Source organism: Pelobates fuscus, chromosome 5, assembly GCF_036172605.1.
Source record: "Pelobates fuscus isolate aPelFus1 chromosome 5, aPelFus1.pri, whole genome shotgun sequence".
NCBI classification, from domain to species: Eukaryota; Metazoa; Chordata; class Amphibia; order Anura; family Pelobatidae; genus Pelobates; species Pelobates fuscus.
The window spans coordinates 29,086,038-29,107,133 of record NC_086321.1 but is presented as its reverse complement, the minus strand read 5'-3'; the positions used below and the strand labels follow the sequence as shown (position 1 = coordinate 29,107,133).

General features: G+C 37.4%; 1 protein-coding gene across 1 annotated transcript in view; it reads right to left on the bottom strand.

The window, feature by feature from the left end:
- Window positions 1-21,096, bottom strand: part of MCTP1 (multiple C2 and transmembrane domain containing 1) — a 680,185-nt gene that overhangs the window by 225,007 nt on the left and 434,082 nt on the right. Inside the window, exon 15 of the mRNA XM_063453691.1 lies at window positions 20,447-20,566. Within this exon, the coding sequence (XP_063309761.1) occupies window positions 20,447-20,566 (120 nt within the window). The remainder of the gene's footprint in view (window positions 1-20,446; window positions 20,567-21,096) is intronic.

Here is a 21,096-nt window from a genome sequence, read left to right as displayed (position 1 = left end):
CTTTCACATGTTTCTTTCGGTATACGATTGACTCCATGGGGTGGCTATCTGGGTTAAGTCCATTCGTATCATCAAAAGTCCCGAACGGACCAGTGTTCGTATGCCCGATGATAAGAAGGGTAGAAAAAGTGTCCGTTTAGAGTTCCATAAGTTCTTCGTCGAACACCGCTGTTCATTCGCGTGTTTAAAATGGCCGCCGCCCCGTGGTCAGCATACGAACAACGGCCACCCTGCATACGGTTCGAATGAAGAGGTGTCTGCGGTTAACCACAACGTTCTAATTGGGGCCAAGAGGTTAACCAACAGTACACTTCTCTTTTGGGTGGCCGTCCGTTCTGTAGTTTTATTCGGTATAATCTTGCAATAAACGAACAGGGACATACGGGCAGGCAATTCCACGAATGTAGATAAAACAGACGAACCAGGAATTAGTAGTTATACAGATGGATCTGTCACAACTTTAACAGCCAACCCAATTTGTAACATGTGTGCTCTTAAAGAGACAATCAGCATGAAGCATGCTACCCAGGATGGCCTAATCATTGGCTTACTAGCCCATAACAGACAGTTAAATAGTCTGAGATGTGTGAATAAGGTAAGTAAAAAACTTTTGAGAAATGTCACATTTACAGGGAGACTCCAAGTACCATACCACAGTGAGTGCTGGGGTATAAGCCCCTTATTATGACATTTACATTTGTATGGATTGCGCTTACAGTGTTATGGAATCCATCATATTATTAAAACTGCTCGACAGAAACTGAAGGAACTGCACCCATAGCTGCCTAGCACCTCTGTCTCATCCTGCTTCTTCAAGGCAGATATTGACCTCTCTGCCTGTCCTATTTTTTCTGAGGCAGGTATCAACCGCTCTGCCTCTCCAGCTTCCAACTAATGCCTTTACAAAGGCATTTGTGGCTCTCAGACCTAGCTCTTTCTTGACACATCCCCAGGACCAGAGAATAGTACAGACAGCAAGCAGGTCTGAATCTCTGCTACTGGATTCTCTGTACAAACCAGACAGTGGAACTACCACAAAATGCTTATTTTGAACAAGTGGTGAAAAGCATTTAAATTTAAATTTAAAAAAGCATTTATACAGAACGTTGGAGAACAAGCAACTAATTCATACGTGACATATATAATACATATAATTTGTACATTGACTGCTGTAACAACATCCTACACCTGTAATGGGCACAGGGTGACTTAAACATAAGAGTAGTCCGGGGACCTACATAAAGTGTGAGTCTTAGCCGCCCAGTGATGGTGACTATCGTCACATATCTCCCCCTTCCATTGGACACTAACCTGAGGGAAGATGGAACGGGTTGACTCTCAGGTATGTTAGTATGCAAAAGCACTCTAGATTTGAGAAAATGTGCAATATAGAGTACAGTTGGAACAGAGTCACTTACCCAGCCAACCTTATCATCTCCCTTAAGTTCTATCAGTGTTTCTAAGACAATAGGTTGGAGTATTCGACTAGTCATCATCCTGGAATTAGACTGGTGGAGTAATCCCCTTCACCAATACAGGACAAATACCCTTCTTTTTTTAGTAGCTGAGGGCAAGGGAAGTGCAAGTCTGCCCCAATGCCAGCTATTCAGCTGGTGGTGCAGTAAGCTCCTTGGGTTTATCCACTCCTACTACAGGAACAACAGGAACAACAAAACGTGGGGGCAGAGGTAAGCAGCACTCTGTCCCAATGACAGCACTTCAGCTGGATTTGTGGTGAGCTCCACAGTCTCTTCTACCCAAATGTAGAGCTCTCTAAAACTCACACAACTGCAGCAAAGTGTGGGTAGAGTCCAGCAGCACTCTGTCCCGGTGCCAGCGATTCAGCTGAGGTACAGTGAACTCCTCTGGTTCATCTACCAATGTAGAGCTTTCTAATACTCCCATGACTGCTTGAAAAACAGAAAGGTAAGGGCAGAGGTCAGCAGCACTCTGATGCCATCACTTCAGCTTGGGTTGCAGCATCCATTATATCCTCAGTCCATGTAGAATGCTGCTGAACAGTATCGAGCAGCTTCCTATAAATCTTTTGGAGCATCCACTATCTGGTGACCAGATATTCCAGAATATAAGAGATGTTCCGCATAACCTCTCCGTGTTCTTTAATGTCCCACAAATTAAAATCTTAATCACATCCAAATTCAGTGTCTTTGTGGATGCTTTCCCATAATAATCCTGGGCCGCTGAAGTCATAGCATAACAGTCACTCATAACACATATAAATATATATCTGCTCTGCATGCTAGTGCAGAGCACTATACCTCTCATCCAACTCTATCTCCATCTGGACCACCTGCTCCAATTATGAAATCTATTCATCCTGTTACTGCTCTCCCAGTAATGGTATTCATACATCCTGCTGGACCGTTTACCGTTGCCATGCTGTTGGGAGATACTTGCCATGACGGAATGCCACCAGGGATGTGTGTCTACCAGAGAAGACCATTACCAAGACCCGGGAAGAAGCCAACAGCTACAGCTTCACCAGGTCTTTGTAAAGGCTTGTCCTCCCAGGCAAGTATCGCCCCCTTTGTCCGTCCAGTTTCTCCCAGACAGATTCCGACCCCTCTGCCTGTGTTGCAACTACTGCATTTACAAAGAGTGGGGACCCATATACAATGTCAGTCTTACTCTCCCAGTGATGGTGACTATCATCATAGTGTAACGTGCACCAACTGTGAATTTACTTTAAGTATAGTATAAAAAAATTAAAAACAATGTTTTCAGTAATAATGTTTTAATGGTTCTGCTATGAAAAAAAAAAAACATTCTCAAAACATGTATTATCCAAATACATACTCTAATAACTCTAGTGGATTGTGTGCACTAATTATTTATTAGTCTACCTATTTTTTATTTTTATTTATGTAGCTTTCATTTCACAACACAAGTGTTTACTTCTGCTTTAAGAGTCTGGGTGGCAAGTTCGGGGTTAAACAAATTAAAGGTACATTATAATGCCAACCAGCAACAATAGATAGATTTACCATACTAACTGTAATTTACAAATTAGACTTAATAGTTTGCAAGAAATATCTCAGAGATGTTTATTAGTACTGTATTTCATAGCAGAAGAAATGATTTTAAAAATGTAACGTTATTAATTGTACAAATTTATTAAACTACACATGATTAGAAAAAAAACAAGAGAAATATAAAACAAACTACTTATTTGTTGATGCAATATAATTTAATTGATCCTAATAACATTCATTCAGTTAGCATGCATGTTTTTTTTTATTGATCATATTTTATATTGTGTTTTTTTTTTTTTTTTTTAACTTCAGTATTAACATTCCTGAAACTAAATTAGCTTCAGATAGTGGAGAATCAAATGCGTTAGGGGATTGTTGTTAATATAGCTTGATAATCTTAATCATCCTATCTAGGAAATTATATTGTATTTCACACAATAATACTTTGACACTTTTATTAGCTAAAAATCCCCGGGCTAACAATGGTGCGTAAGGAAGTGTTAATTAAGAGAATGGAAAATATTAAAAATGCCTACTTTAAAATTCTTCAATCATCCTAACAAGGTGTTCTACAGCAAAGACACGTAAATGCATTTCATACTGTCCAAAAAAGTCAAAAACAATATCGTCTACCGTATTTCATTCCAAAAAAAACATTACACACTAGGTTATTTTATTCAGTCAAATTACAGAGTGCAGGTTACTAAATTAGAGTGATGACGACTCACATAAAAGTAATTGGTTTATAGTAAAATATCTTTACATGCAACTCAGAGGAGTTTAGGGTGTAAAATCTGAATTTACACTATTTAATAAATAAAAAAAAAAGTTATTTTTTTTAAAAATTGTCTAGTGTTATGAAAACAGCAGCTTGTTTGACATCATAATGTTTTAACATTTAATAGAAAGTTTAGGTTACATCCTAGGTATAGTTACAGTTTCGCTAATTTGGCCTAAATGTTTTAATAGATTACTAAAATTCAGTAATTTAAAATAGAAATTCAGTAAATAAACCACTCAGTATGTTTAGCATTGGACATGTGACAAATCATTATTTTTTTATAATGGTTTGAGGGAATACGTTTTATGGATAAAATAAATAGGTTTTTTTTGCTACTATCTGACAAAATAACACTGATGGCAAAATGTATATTTTTGCATGGTATTATGTGTTTGGTCTATGTGTCTTTATATTTTTAAGCTTTTTAGTGTTAGTTGTTCTAATCAAGTGATTCGGGTATTTAGATCATGTACCTATGCCCTCATCTCTCAATTCTCTAGCATTTAGGTGTTAAATCACTTTGTTTGTACAGCCCTAGCAGCACCTACCCATGCTAACGCACAGTTTGTTTAATTTATAAGTATTTTCCTCCCTAGATCCTGCAGCAGCCTCCTGTATGTGATAAAAGTTCAATCAACAGAGCAGGATATAAGATCTTCTAAAGTAAACACACTGTGCTGTAATATCTTATTGGAAATGATTCTGTGTGAGTCACAATTTTGAAGGTGTGACAAAATGGTTTAACTCTTCAATGGCAGAGTATTGAGCAGTGGGGCTGCAGGGGCATGATCTATACACAGCAAACTGTTTCATTGAGCTAATGTTGTTTTGGTGGTTAGAGTATATATTTAAATTAAATACCAAATGATACCGCACTCCATATTTGAGAAAATGCACAATATACCGTTTGTTAATACAACATAGCCACTATTGATAAAGTCCTATCAATCAAACAAAATCAAGAAATAAGACTAAAATATTGACACAGCAGCTCAATATCCTGTCCACCAAAGAGAACGTGCAAAAAAAAATTTAAAGTGCTAAGTGCCAAATTACCATAAAACCTGTAAACCTATACACATAATGTAAAGTGTAAACAATATATATATACAATATAAAATACTGCCTGTCAGTTATCCTGTGCACTGAGTTAAATGCTTTAATATTCTGAGGGCACAAATATAGAAAAAAATCTATTACACAGAATTCCTGGGATATTAACTTATAGTCCTGCAACCGGTCCCAATCTTGCATGTACTTCAGCCAATCCAGAAAATAAGAAAATCCAGAGAAAAAAAAATACAAAAACTGAAAAAATACAAAAATATAAAAAAGGAATAAAATAAGAAAAAAATAGAAAAATGCTGATACAAAAAAAAGTTCTATGCAAGGATCTTGGTTTGATCTCACCCATAACGCATCATGGAGGCCTCCTGATGGTCTACGGTAGTGTGCCAAAGGAGTATGATCGTACTGACTCCTTAAGGAGCAGGATAATCCCAGGGAGTTATCTCCGTATGGGTGTCTTTGTTAAATCTTCTAGTGCAGCAAAATGAGGGCAGGCAGGTCTGGCTTGGGAAGTCAATTTCTTTCAAATTTATAGTGCGGTATCATTTGGTATTTGATGTAATGTAGTTTGGGGTCTTTGGAGGTGATCCAGATACCCGCACCTATGCTGTGATTGAGTGCAAGCACACTTTGGATATATTTATCTTTTTAAATTGACTAGCTCATGGTGCAATAAAGAGTGTGTAGGTACTTAGTGCCAGGGCTGTGGTGTCGGTACACAAATCCTTCAAGTCTAACTCCTCAATTTATGGTACCATCATCTCTGATTCCATCTCCTTATATTACAAATTGTATAATTATATAACAATTACCAGATTACAAGTTACCATGTATGTGGGCATAAAAAAAAAAAAAATCTCCTAAAATATATGGGTTGGCTAATAGCCTGTGCTTGGACCGTGATCAGGTGACGGTGTGGATGGCCGCACCGGGAGCTTGTGCTGGATTCCAAATAAGTAAAAATCCGATTTGGCAAACTTACTGCAAAAGTAAAGGACTTACCAGCAGTGTAAATTGTGGCATTTTAAATTGAAAACGGTCCCTTCCCCCAAAAAAGAGGTTGGAATAACCATTTAATGTCTATATTTGCTTGCATATTGTGTAGGTACAATTATTAGTACAATTATGTATTAATAGTCTCCATTAAACTTACATTTAAGGAAGCACTTGACGACTGGTGTGTGTGTGTGTGTGTATGTTGATGTATACACCCCTAAGTATATTTTTTCAGTGTGCAAACACACAACAGAGATGGAGACAAACGTTAAACAAAGGTACAATTGTGTAATCAATCTTCTAAAAGTATTTACAAATTAGCAAATACTTTTCTTTTATACACATTTTATTACAATGCTGCATTAATAAGATATACACAAAATGTGGGATTTGGCTTTATCTTTAGGATCAAAAAAATGAAAAATAATAGTTCAACACTGTATGGTGGTATAAACACTTAATATGGAACTCACAGACTCTAAGTGATAAAGCACCTTAAAGTAGCCTTCCCTTACAAGGGAGGTCTGGATACTCAGTCAGCTTGCTGCTCTCTGGATCAAAATCAGGAATCGAGTAGGTAGGTATAAATTGATTTATTTGTTATAAAATCCAATATAAAAAATGTATATAAAAGACAGTAGTAGATCACCGATCCTACGCGTTTCGTTTCCTTAGAAACTTCCTCAGGGTCCACTTTCTGTACAATCACAATCATAAAACAATATCAGTAACAATAAATCGTTTCATTTCTTATTCTAAAGATCCAGCAGAATCCCACATTTTGTGTGTATATCTTATTTATGTGAGGTCACCAACAGGGAAGGGACCTTGGGAAGCTGCACCTATAAGCTAAGTAGCTTTTATCCATATATTAAACTTGTGATGTAAATTGGATATTGTTTGTATTTTTATACTGCTGCATTCATGTAATATGGAACTGATTGTATTTTTCTTTTTTTTTTTTTTATTTGGATTTGTGTGCTTAAGAAAAACACAATAAAAATGAAATGGGTATTTAATTAAATATACATATATTTGCTTTCTCAATACATTTGAACTGCACCCAGGCCACTTCAATGGGAAATATAAATATAAGTATGCAGGATTTGGGAAGTACTATCCTATCCGGAACATGGAATCATGTGCCACCCCCTTGCCCCCCGATTCTTCTTCTACAACAAAAGCTAGCTCCCCAACATCTGCAAAGTGTACCACCAAGCCTTATAAAACGTCTCCTTATAAATATGGCTGCGGTAAATACCTCCCTCTGGCGTATCTGTTTATGGCAATAATTGTACACTTCTCTGTATTGATTTCTGACTCGCTCCAGGCTTTTAACTATGAACAAGTCACTCAGAAATAATAGTCTCTCATTCAATCAAGGCGATCACACGAGACATATGTGAGTGCATGCATAATGTCATTAGCCTGCACGTCACGATGTTCTGCAAAGTTCACCGTTCGCTCAAGGACCTACAGAATTTTATTTCCTGATCATCTTTTTCGTTAAAATGTTCTTATCAATTTAAAGGGGAATGCTCGTTTACAAACAAAAAAAAAACAAAAAAAAAAACATCCGTCTACCGCATTGATTTATGAGATAAAAAATATCAGCAATATATTAATTGTTTTGATTTCTTTACAAAATTGCTTTTATTATTTTCAAAGGATCTAACTGTACATGATATCATTTAATGCACAAAGCAAACGTATCATTTGATACTTCACATTTAATAGAAATGCCACAAATATATGCATATTTCCACATGTATAGGAATCTAATATTTAAACAGAGAAAGAGTGGGGCATTGAGAAAACGTATACAAAGTTGAGAAATTACTTTTAACATTTTGTGTAAAGTAAAAGAGTTTGAAAACAAAAACTGATAACGTTGAATTCGAGATTTTTTTTATTATTGATCTTTTTTATCCAATTTTTTTGCATGACACTTTTTCAAATTGCTGCAAATCACTACATAGTCGATAAAAGTAAATATTTGTACAACTATTTTTTTTTTTATTTTATTGTGATTGGTCCTACGGTGATTTAGGAGAAAAATAAAAAGGAAAGCAAGTGTTTATTTACTAAGCAGTCAGATCTTTTGAGCTGAAAACTAAAATGAGGAATTTATTGTTATTGTACTGAAATTGCAAAGTTGAAATCAGCTCAATTTGAGAATTTCTCCAACAGAGCAATTTTAGCCTGTCCTGAACCCTTACATTTCCACATTTTGAAAAGGAGAGCCACTAGGAAATTTGCAAGCATAAAGTCACGTTTAAAATGAAAAAATAAATGAAAATTTAGACTATGCACTTGCTCGCAGTTTGGTTAGTTTAGTAGAAATATAATTGTATTCTTTTTAACGTGCAGCAATGTCATTTTAAGGATGGATAGCCGTAACGTTGCTTATAATTTTATGTTTCATTGCTTATTTACTTAAAAAGCTTCACGTCCTTTCTTCAACAAAAAGTCTTTATATGAAAGAGTATCATAAAGCAAAATGGACATTTTTGTTTCTACAGAAATATTGGTTGTGGGAATAATTAAACTAGTTATGCTTTTTAAAAAAGTATTAACCTGCAAAAAAAAAAAAAAAAGACTCAAAGAAACACACTGGTAAAATAAAAGAATTGAAGATCACCTTTTCATGTTAGACTAGATATAGCAAATACGCCAAGCGCATAAAACCTTCTATACGTTCATCCCTTCTGAAATCTTTCTAGATCTGTACACATTGCCCTGTGAAGGTTTGTGTACAGGGAGAGAGTGTTTTACTCATTTACGACCCATCTATGTAACGCACAGGGGCTAACTGGGTTTTTTAGTTGAGAAACTTGCTATTCAGCTAAATTAGGACCTCATCAATGACATAAAAAAAAACATGTATACACGTTGCTGGCAGTGAAAGAGTTAACTGTTAGACTGGTACGTCCTGGAAGATGCAGCGCAGTACATTGTTTTAGACAGTTTTAACCCCATAATGACCAATACAACAGCACGGATGTCATAATAGTATGATCTGCCTAACCCTTCGTCATGAGAGCGCTAACTTAAAAGAGTTAACTCTTTCATAGCCATATTAAGCGTGAAAGGACAAAGGACAAGTCAGCCTGGGTATATTTTTTACATTAACAGAATGTGGGCATCTGTAGCAGAGTGTGGCTGCAGTTGCTTAGAACGGTTCGAGTGTGACTCTTCTGTTGTCTAAATGTGCAATTATAGCTAATTAGAAATTGGCCTACCTGTTGCTATGTCTGCTCTAATGTACAGGGCACACTCTGAGATAAATATACACCAAGCAAATGTTCTTTCGCTGCAACAACACTGATCAATCACAAGCAATGTGTTTTAATTAAAATCCCAAGTCTTCCAGTACCTCCCAGTGTATTATCAGTAGAGAAACACTGCCCTCCTGTGTACAGACTCATAACGAAAAAAGTTAATCTTTCAAGGCACTGGAAAATAACAAATACAAATATTTCCCTATGATTTGTAATGCAAACAATGTTTATTAAAAAAAAAAAAAAATACACACCTCTATTACCAACTTTATACGTCTTGATTTATTATTTTTTAAAACGTTTTTCAAATGGTTTAATCTTTTCGGATACACTTTAAAAAAAAATTATTTCTCAGACTACTGAAATATATATAAAAAAAAAATACATCATATATAAATATGTCAATATATAAAAAATCTGAAAATATTTGTTTTCAAAATATTAAATATTTTTTTGAAGTTTATGCAAAAGTATTAAATGGAGGCCAAAGTCCGAAAGATGCAGACTCATTAAAATTCATATAGAAGCGCACAGCCAGCAAAACCATTTAGGCGATAGGGTCATACAATGATTGCTGAAGACACAAAAGTAATCTATTTAACGTCTCATGTAAATGACACAAATACATTCCAGTAGAGATGGGAAAGCCATAGGACAGAATCCCTGGACATGCTAATTATACATCTGCAGGTCTACTGACTGTGTCACAAGCCATTATCTTAACACTTCTTCGACCGAGCAAAAGATTATCAAAAAAGTGAGGCTGAAATTGATGGAGGATAAAAAGTATGTTTTTGTAAACAAATTAGGCATCTCATTCAGTCTTAGTTGTGAAGATAACTGCACATTCACAAATCAAAGTACAATTGATTTAGCGATTTAAGAAAACAGAGGGATTTATTCACTAAACACGGAATTGACGTGAATTGAAAACTGATTGGATTTTTAAAAAAAAAACAAGCCAAGCCGAAATTATAATTATAGAATTGTCCAAACCAGCTTTTTTTTTGCCTATACGTTGCAATTCAGTTTCCAAATCTCTGCAATTCACCGTTTAGTGAATAATTCCAAATAGGACAAGTATGACATATCAGAAAATGATGTCACAGCCTAATATTATCGCCAAAGGCAGTTTTCAGTCTCTATAAGACAAGTGGAAAGTAGGCTTTCATTGTTAAAATGTCAGTATCAAGAAAAGCTCACCTCTAGACAGATGATATCTTAGTTCTGTAAGAAATCTAGCTCCATACGTACTGTAGTTATTTAAGTGAATTATTAGAACGAACAGGGACATCTTTTTGTATTAATATGCTGGAATAAAGGCATAGTTTGTATGGTTCCAACACCAAATGGATCAACACTGGTTTAACAGTGAAAGGAAATGCACAGAAGAAGAAAGTAAGAATGTAGATTAGGGCATAATATAAGCAAAACTTAAAGAACAGTCGGTAACAGTTGTCAGGAGTGATATAACTAAAAGTAATGAAAAAACTTTGAGATATTAATAGAGAGAAAAAGTGATAAGAAAGCAAAACCAAATAATAGAGAAAAGATAGTAACCACGAGAAAAGGTTACAAATCTAGAATTGTACAAAAACTGAAAGGACAGTAGCCATAAGGGAAAATAAAAGGACAATAAATATAGTGGGGAAAGTATTTGGCTATTACACGCAGGGAAAAGTAAGAGACAGCAATGATATATAAAAGTACAGTGAACAGAAGGAAACGTGAAAGGACAGTAGCCATAGGTAAAATTAAAAGCCAATACACATAGGGAAAAGCAAAAGGGCAGTAACTATATATATATATAAAAGGACCAAAAGGGGAAAATAAAAGGACCGTAAGCCAGGAGAAAAGATAAGATTGGGAACTGGAAGAAGAAATGAAATTACAGTAACCAAAGGCAGTGGCGTACTAAGGGGGAGGCAAGGGGGGGGGGGCGGCTCGCCCCGGGTGCCACTGACTAGGGGGGTGTGATGACTTACAGTGTCATGTGTCACCCCCCATCATTACGCTGTGCACAGCCACAGCACCTTTGCGGCCCGGCGGGACTTACTTCATGGAGGATGAGAAGGGGGAGGAGTATTGCGGGCCGCGGCATCGCGCAACGTGATGACGACGTGCGCAGCGCCGTCAGCCCACCTTCACGGATCTTCAGCGGAAGGATACAATATCCGGGCGGTGAGGCACCCAGTGGTCGGCCTCGGAGGCAAGGCATCATTAAAATGTAAGTAGTCATTTTATGTGATGGGGCTAAATTAATTAAAGGGGGGGTGGATTAATTAAAGGGGGTGGATTAATTAAGGGGGGTGGATTAATTAAGGGGGGTGGATTAATTAAAGGGGGGTGTGGATTAAATAAAGGGGGGTGCAGTGCGGGGGAGGTTTATTTAAGGGGGTAGGTTTAATTAATGGGGGGTGCAGGGTTTTTTTTAATTAAGGGGATTGCAGTATTTTATTTATTAAGGGAGGATGTGCACTGCAGATTTTTGTTTTTTGTTAAGGGTGTATGCAGGGTTTTTATAAGGGGGGTGTGCAGGTTTTTGTTATTAAGGGGCCTTGTGCAAGTTTTTGTTTTTTATTAAGGTAGTGTGCCGTGTTTTTTTATTAAGGGGGTTGTGCATGGTTTCTGTTTTTTATTAAGGGGGTGTGCAGTGTTTTTTTTTTAATTAAGGGGGTGTGCAGGGTTTTTATGTGTAGGGAGTGTATGAAATTTATGTGATCAGTGTGCAGGGTTTTTATATGAAGGGCGAAGGGCAGGTTTTTTTTAGAAGGGGCGAGACAAGGGGCTTTGTAGAAAGGGGCAGGGCAGAAGTTTTCTAGAAGTTTCTCACTAGCCCCTTTCTACAAAAGCACTGGTCTTCCCCCTTCTACAAAACTGGCGCATTTATACAAAACCTCTGCCCTGCCCCCCTTCTACAAAACCTCTACCCTAGCCGCTACATCTTTTGAACTCAAATCCCTTTCCTATGCTGTTTCTCTTCCTAGAAATGTGTTTAGCCCCTTAAAGGATCAGCTCAATAAAGTGGTCTGGGTGCCATGTCCCTCTAGTTTAAACCCTGCAGCTGAAAACATAGCAGTTTCAGAGATGTTTCACTTGAGGGTTAATCCAGCCTCTAGTGGCTGTCTCACTGACAGCCGCTAGAGGCGCTTCCGCAATTCTCGATGAAAACTCACTGTGAGAAGACGCTGGACGTCCATAGGAAAGCATTGAGTAATGCTTTCCTAAGGGCAGTTTGAATGTGCACGCGGCTCTTGCCGCGCATGCGCATTCGGATCTGACGTCGGCAGGGGGAGGAGAGGTCACCAGCGCCGAGGGAGCCCGACGCTGGGGAAAAGTAAGTGGCTGAATGGGTTTAAAGGGGTTAAAACCCCTTCAGCCACTTACCTTAATTTTATTTATTTCTAAGTTCATTTATTTTTCATAGTTCCATTTTTTTCAAGTTGAAGTAGTTTACAAATTTGTGCAATAAATATTCAAAACATTGAAAAAATTGTGGGTGTTTTCATTTTTATTATGCGGGTCAGGGTGGGGGGGGGTGCTACACTCATGGTCCGCCCCGGGTGCCAAATGCCTAGGTACGCCCCTGACCAAAGGTAAAAGTGAAAGCAAAGTCATTTTGGGAGAAAGTTGAAGAAAAGTAAAAATAGAGGAAAGTGAAAGGATATCAAACACAGATAAAAAATGAAATAAAAGTGCCACCACCACTTTGAAAAATTAAAGGAAATTAACCATAGGAGAAAGTGAAAGTACAATAACCACTGGTAAAACTGAAAGGAAATTAACCATAGGAGAAAGTGAAGGACAATAAATACTGGGAAAAGTGAAAGGAAATTAACCATAGAACAAAATGAAAGGACACTAACCACTGGGAAAACTGAAAGGAAATTAACCATAGGAGAAAGTAAAAGGACAATAACCACTGGGAAAACTGAAAGGAAAGTAAGCACAAGGAAATGTTAAAGGTCAGTAACTAGAAGAAAAAGTGAAAAATTGGGGACTGATGGAAAAACTAAAACAACAGTAATCACAGATGAAGTGAGAGCACACTAACCACAGGGGAAGGTGAAAGGACAATAACTAGAAGCTAAAAAGTGAAATAGAGAAAAGAACATAACTGATTCCTCAGCAAGTTCAGTGCACGATTTGAAATCTCCGTAGGCAGTATAAGAAGGTGCCAGCAAGCTTTCCAGCTCATTTCATCCTGAATATTGCTATTCAGTTTACAATTTATTAGAATTCGGAGTTTAGTGAGTAAACATCATACAATAAAATCATACAATTCTCACATAATAAACACTCCTAGAGGCTCGATGGAAGTATTCTCGCTTTTGCATGAGAAAGAACGGACATTCTTTTCTATCTTTTTTTAGAGAGGAAGAGGAAGATATAAGGCATTTTTTGGAGAACTGAGATTGTCATTAAATTATATGCCACCTGGAAAAATATGTGAGTTGGAATTTTTTCCAGCTCAGCAAGCTTGGACAAAAAATGACAAATTCCTGGTCAATCCTCCATGTTCTAATTTTGTTACTATGTATATGATTATCACTTATATGGCACTAACAATTCCGTAGCAGCTTACAATATTATATTATGGATTAGTGACACCCACCCCATCGGCTGTTATAAACCTGCAATCAAACATTTAATCATTTCCATCTAAAAATTGAAGATAGTCATTGAATCCGACTGTAGTTCCGCTTGTTCTGCTTTACTCTGAAAAAGCAAAAGGGGATTTTGCTTATTTTAACCGAGAAAGCAGGAACAATGCCCAACCAATGCAGGGCTGAACTATGTCTCACAAAAAAGGGTTAATAAATCTGAATTTCTGTAGATTCACATTACTGAACACACGCTAACCTGACAAAATGTGAGCGGTGCACGGCGATGCCTCAGACAGTATTTCTAGATTTCTTAAGTGAAGAAGAAAAAAAAAAAACGTCAGTTAAGGCTCTAATTGTCATCACTATACCGAGGCTGCAATATAACATCAATTTAGGATCCAAACGAAGTTAGATTAGGGGGCCCCCTTTATATTTCATGTTCAATGTTCCTACAAGTAAAAAGCTTTCTTCATTCAGTTACGAGCTCTGCGTAAAATGCAAGGGCACCGTTTTTTTTTCGATAATGCACATCTTAAACTTTTCATTAAACAATCACATTTAAATTCTACCTTTTTGTGCACTCTGACATTTTTGTCTGGCATTTTCATTAATTTTGCGACATACATAAATGTAGCTGAAATGTTAACTGATCAATACTTTGTCTCTTTCATGTAGCAGTGGAGCAACGTTCCCAAAGGAACACACAGCGGTACAGAAATTAAATGTGTAAAATATCAAATGTTAATGTTAAATACAGCAGCACTTATAACGACTGAAAAGGCTAAAACAATTCAAAATGGACAGATGGTACCACAAATTATCTACAATCACTTTTAAAGATTAAAGTTTGTCCTGAAGAATAATTCACTGACGCTCGCTTAAGTGTGTCCTTTTACTGATGGTTCGTCTGTCCAATTATTTTTTTGCGCTCGTTACAGTGAGAAATGAAAGCAATGAAGAAAAAAGTAAAAGAGCAGAGAAAAAAGAGAAAGCGGAGACGACATTTGTTGTAATGTTAGAATTGCTGACGTTTACCGAAGGACAAAATTCTACTCAATGGGGTTTATTCACTAAACATCACATTGTACAGACTGGGAGAGGTAGACAAAAAAGTCCTGATTTGGGAAATATACCCAGCTTAGCTACAGTTACAATATGACTATTTTAGCCCAAATTTGGAATTTTTTTTTTATCAGTTTTTAGCTCTATGTACAGGAGTACCAGAGCAAATAATGCTTTTTCATAACAGTAGATAATCTGCTGTAATCAGACCAGCTAGACCACTCGATGCTGATTAAGGTATTTATTAAAGGGACACTCCAGGCACCCAGACCACTTCTGCTCATTGGAATGGTCTGGGTGCCAACTCCCACTACCCTTAACCCTGCAATTGTAATTATTGCAGTTTTTCATAAACTGCAATATTTACATTGCAGGGTTAACTCCACCTCTAGTGGCTGTCTATTAGACAGCCACTAGAGGTCACTTCCTGGGTTCTAGCACAGGTTTCCTGTGCTAGAGCGTCGCTGGACGTCCTCACGCTGTGTGAGGACCTCCAGCGTCGCTCAAAACCCCATAGGAAAGCATTGAAATGATTTTTCAATGCTTTCCTATGGGGAGACGTAATGCGCATGTGCGGCATTTCCGCGCATGCGCATTAGGTCTCCTCAGCCGGTGAGCGAGATTAGTCTCGCCCACCGGCCGACGTAATCACTAGGAGGAGCGTCGCGGAGGCGGAGACAGCGGCGAGGGACATCGCCGCTGTCCCAGGTAAGTCACTGAAGGGGTTTTCACCCCTTCAGTAACCGGGGATTGGTGGGTGGGAGGGAGAGGGACCCTCCAGTGTTTCCCTTTAACCAAACAAGTCGTGGTAAAGTTCAGCCGAGTTGGGGGGAAAAAACTCCAAGATGGATGTTTTAGTCTTCCCCACGGAATCATTATCAAGATAAAATATAAAAAATGTCTACTACATATATGTGAAACACTGCTGCCGATTATGAATTAATGAAAAGTTATGAGGTTTATTCAGTAAAATTACACTAAAATTGACAAGGACATTGCAAATGTTGGACGAACAAATTCCAAAATTCTCCAATTTATATTCCAGGATCAGCTATTGTGTCTGAAAATTAGCAAATTCCTTTCCACTTCCAAAGTCAAAGTTTATTGAATAAAGCCATGTGTTGCTAAATTTGGAGTCAGTCAGGACATGCACAGCATACTATACCCAATTAAGGCTCTAACAGTAATTCAACAATCTTGAAGACTACCATCAAAAATTGCCAAGGATTTGGATGTCAGTAACAAAGTGTTTGTTGAGTTCATTATATTTCTGTGTCATCGCCATCAAATTAAGAAATTACACCTGAACGCAAAGCCCTAACTACAGTGAAAGCTGACATAACAGTAGATTTGAGTAATAAAAAGTCAGGGATGTCTGTTCCCGATATGCCCTCTTATAACAGGTATAGGCAATGTTCAACACTCTAAATCTTGCAGACTACATCGCCCGTAATGCAGGCGCCATCCGGAGTGCCAAACCTTGCCTAATCCTGTCTTATTACCTTTTTGTTTCTTATGTTTATTTGTAATACACTGTAAATGCTTTTTCTTGCCTTACTGCTTAATATGAAATCACATATTTTAAGGTGGCAGAATTATTGTATAAAACTTAGAAGTATTATTAGAAAAAAGCAGCACATACTAAATTGACATTCTAAAAAAACTTTTTTTTTGGTTTATATATTGTAAGGTTTGCGTGGATCATCGAGTTCCTGACGTGTTGAAAATATTACTAATTCCATTATGTTATCGGAAACATTTGTAATGAAGTATAAAATATCATTGATCACTGCATTTCCATTGCCCTGTCGCCTGGAGTTAAAAAAAATAAATAAAGGGTTAATCTTGGGGAGGTTTTAAATGCTTGTTTGGAACTGTGTACTTTCACAGACAAAGGTAAATGGCATATACCCACTGCACCATCGCCATGCATAAAATATATCACATAAATTATAAACTACATTTTCTCATTAAAACCTAGTCTCACATTATTTTCTACAGTGAATATACCCAGCGATGACCTTTACCTACTGCCAGTAAGGACCTGGCATAAGGTACATTATACGCATATATGCTCAATTTTTTCTGTTCAAATTAATTATGATTCTAACAATGTTCCATCTGAAGGGAAGCCCCATCAGGCATATAGAGATTAAACTTCATTTTTTCAAATACCAAACCAAACCATATTACCTTAAAATGTCCTTGCAAACTACAGAGGTGATTCAATAAAGCAACAGTCACTCCCTAAATAAGGAAATACAGAGAGGCTGTTATACAGTCTGTTCTCTCTTTTAATTATTCATAGAAATGATAGATTAAATGTGAAATGTGCAATAGTAGATGAGATAAATGTCCTGATTTATGTTACATTTTAATAAAAAAAAAATATTTAAACTTTTACCTTTCTTTGTAGGGCTTTACACCTTGTTCGGGCAATAAAAAAGGATACTTTCATTTCACCTTAAAAGATGACATCTACAAAAACGTTAACTTCATAGCAAGGAATAGTTTCAAAATAATCCTTCCTATAAAAGGTTATACTGAAGATTTTACCTAGTTTATCATATTACATTAATATAAAGAAAGGGGCTACCAGGCAAATGATCGTTTTGTAGATTGTGTCACAACCTTGAATAAGATACCTAGTGTTACAACTCCTTATCTTGATATTATACTGACATTGAAAAGGGAGTCAATTTAACATAAATATTACATAACCACGACCAGCCAATTGCTGTTTGTTGCATGTTATAAAGGGGGGAGGGGGATGACTGAGTATAATGGGATTTGTGTTTCTTTATTGTTTATGGGCCCCTGAGCAAGTCTGTGCTTACAGGACCCGCACTGATTCCCAATGGACTCTCAGCAACTACATTCACATGACTTCCTGGACCATCAAACCAAACCTTCATCTGGGCACCCCCCCCCCCCCTCCCCCCTGTCTAAAGTAAAAAAAATGTCTATACACTATTTTAACTGTGTCCAATAATTGTATATTAATATGGTTATAATGCAGTGATACAGTATAGTATACCACATATTGTGGGAACCTAGGGTTTCAACAGATTCTTTCTAACAAAGGTAATTAATAAAATCTGCAGCCACTGAGCAGTGCTACATGTGTGGGGTATAGGACATGGCGGAGGGAGGTGTTGGCAAAGAGGACTGCTAAGCTGTTTAAGTAGCAATTTAAAAAAACAGGCATTTTCCTGTTGCTTTGTAAGTAATACCAGGAGAATACTCCCCTAAAAATGAAGATTCCAAAAATACTTTTACAATCAAAAGAAGTTGCTAAAGATGTTACTTAGTCTAGAGTTCTGCGCAATTGCAAAAGATCTCAATATATATATATTTTAGTTGTGAATACATGTGGTTTCAAAATTTAGGGTCATTTACATACTCCAAATTCTGCTAACCATCAAAAGGAAACTGCACCTTGGATGGAGACATGGGAGGTTGTTTCTTCTTCATAAACTGTCTATCTCTGTACAGGGAGGGAAGCAAATGACCACCTTTAACCACCAGATCTACCCAACTGGACTAAGTATGACCATATCAAATTAAACACCAGGGAGGTAGCAGAATCCAAAATGAAGAGAGAGACTCAGGTGCAGAGATAGAAGATGCTGATGACCAATTACTTCAATAAATGCAGTAAAAGCAAAAAAACAACACAGCCGTCTCAAACAGCAGCCCTTTCTCAATGTACAAAATTGTCCTTTAGAGAGGGTTGGCTTAAAACTTTGTTTAAGACTCCAAAGTGCTTGGATAAAGGTCTCTCAAGTGTTTCTTTTAACTATAGGAGTGAAAGCAGCTGTATAATCAAAGCATTGAGGACAGAAAGAACAGCCATAAAGAAACAACAGCCATAAAGTCCCTAGGTATTATCAGTGCACCAACCAAATGCATCAAATAATATTGTGTTAAAGTTTAATGCAATTGTTTATGCTTAGGCCGTACCTGCAACAGCAGCCTAACTTAACAATACCTATATGTCTAATATTTCTCGAAATATGTTGTCGTGGTTTATATGTCCACATTCTCCACAGAATTAACCAAGTTAGGGAGTGATACATTTCTTCCATTATCAGCTCCCGCATGCCTCTTCTATTCCTAATGTTTGTGCATCCGAATCCCTCCTGACTCAGTGCCCCACATCCTCAGTGTGTTATCACCCATGTTCTTCAACAAAGCGCTCTCTCTCCTTATCTCAGCACCCACATGACTGTCTTATTACTCATGTTTGAGCACACTAATCTCTTAGCACCCACATTCCAAAACTCAGAATCCAAATTCCTCAAACCAGAATCAACTGTCCCTGTCTCAGTACTCACAGGCCTAAAAGTGGGTGCGATGACCTTGAACTGGAAAGATCATCACACAGTAAAAAAAAAAAAAAAAATTGCCATAAAACCTAAATTCAGTTTGTGGAATAGATAAACAATGACAAGTCTGCACTGCAAATTACTGCAAATTATTCATACATATTTAAAGGGACATTGTAGGCACCCAGACCACTTAACCTCATTGAAGTGTTCTGGATGCACGACCCCTGTCCCTTTAACCTGCAATGTAAAAAACTGTAGTTTTAAAGAAACAGCAATGTTACATTAAGGGGTAAGACTGCCTCTAGTGTTTCCTGCAGTTTCTTTGAGTTTAACTCCACAAAACGACACTGGACTTTCTCATGCAAGACTTCCAGCATCTTCAAATACCCCATAGGGAAGCACTGAATCAATGTTTTACCATGGGGAAGGCCTAATACGCAAGCTCGGTGTGCATGCACATTAGGTTCCCCTTGGCACTGATGTCGAAGGAGTCCAAGAGACATCGGCGCAGGAATAAGGTGAATGTATTAAAGGGTTTTCAACCCTTTAATTGCCAGGGTTTAGGCAATAAGTGTGTGGGGGAAGGTGGGGAGTTATGTTCCATCATCCTAAACTGTCCAGGTATGATATGAGTAGGCATTGATCTTATTGTAAAAGGATCACTTCAACCTGAGTACTCACAGCGAATGAGCGCGGTCACTGAGGGTACCTGGCAGGTAATTTGTCAAACCATTCTTAAATGAATTGACTACTTTTTCTGGGAAGGTGTCAGAGCACCATAACTACTACAGTCCACAGTTATGATGCCCGTAGTGATCTTTAAACATTAGTCCAGGGCTCATCAGACCATTAAAGTGTTCTAACTGCAACAATGAGCATGTGTTAGTGGCACTTTAATAAATAATGTTCATAATCAGACCTTAGTACTTCTTTTCACCTTTATCAATTTGCATTATGGTAAACTTATAAAAGCAAACACGCACCCACTAAGCAAAGAATTTAACAGGAGAAAAGGGCGATTTTCAAGCAGTTTCACAATAAGGATTTTTTGACAATGTTTAATACCAGTCTACATATGCTTCTATACCAGCGAATACAATTATGTATCTAGGCCATTTATTTTACCATTAATAATCATCATTGTGAAATTGTAGTGTTTTTTTTTTTTTTAAACTTTCAGACACAGGGAACTCAAAGGAAAGTTAATGTGGACAATCCTCATTAATTTTGGTGCATTGGGCTGGGTAGATGACATTTAGAACTTACATCTCTTTTAGAACACTGAACGGATGAGATAATTATGTAAGACAGTAGAGGATTATCATACCAAGAAAGCAGCAAGACTCCTTTGGGGTGAGTCCCAATCAAAGCAGCTGTTAATGTAGAAGGCAGCGTTGATGAGCACCATGACTCTCCGCTTCATGCGAATAAAGTTTCTGAGCAGTAACTGGGAGAGAGATGAAAAGATGAAAATATTATCAGAACAATTAAGTCTCAGAGTGACCTGGAAGGTTGACAACTACTTCTAAACCATCACGGTTAAAAGATGTGTTTCAAAGAAAGAGCATGAAAAGGTTCATCGCGGGGATCAGTTTAAATCAATACAGAAAATAATAAGGCAAGCACCAGACTCGAATTACTAACTGCTTCCCGAAGGAAACCATAAATCAGTGATGAACTGCTTAGAGGATAAATAAAACACAGTTAAGTTTGGAAAATATATTAGTTACCATGTATTCAGGTCTGTTGTTAATACAGGGCAAAATGGACAGATGCCCGAGGCACGAACATTGTAAAGAGACCCATTAAGCGTAAAGAGGCTGTGCTGTGGGGAAGCACGTTACGGCACGAAACAAAAGCTGTGTCATAAGAGTGGCAGCTCTGTGAGACCAGCAATGAGATGTAATATAGGAAGGAGGGCTGCTAAATGGTGGTAGACATTACCAAACTGATTAAAGTTGGACAGTGCGACATATT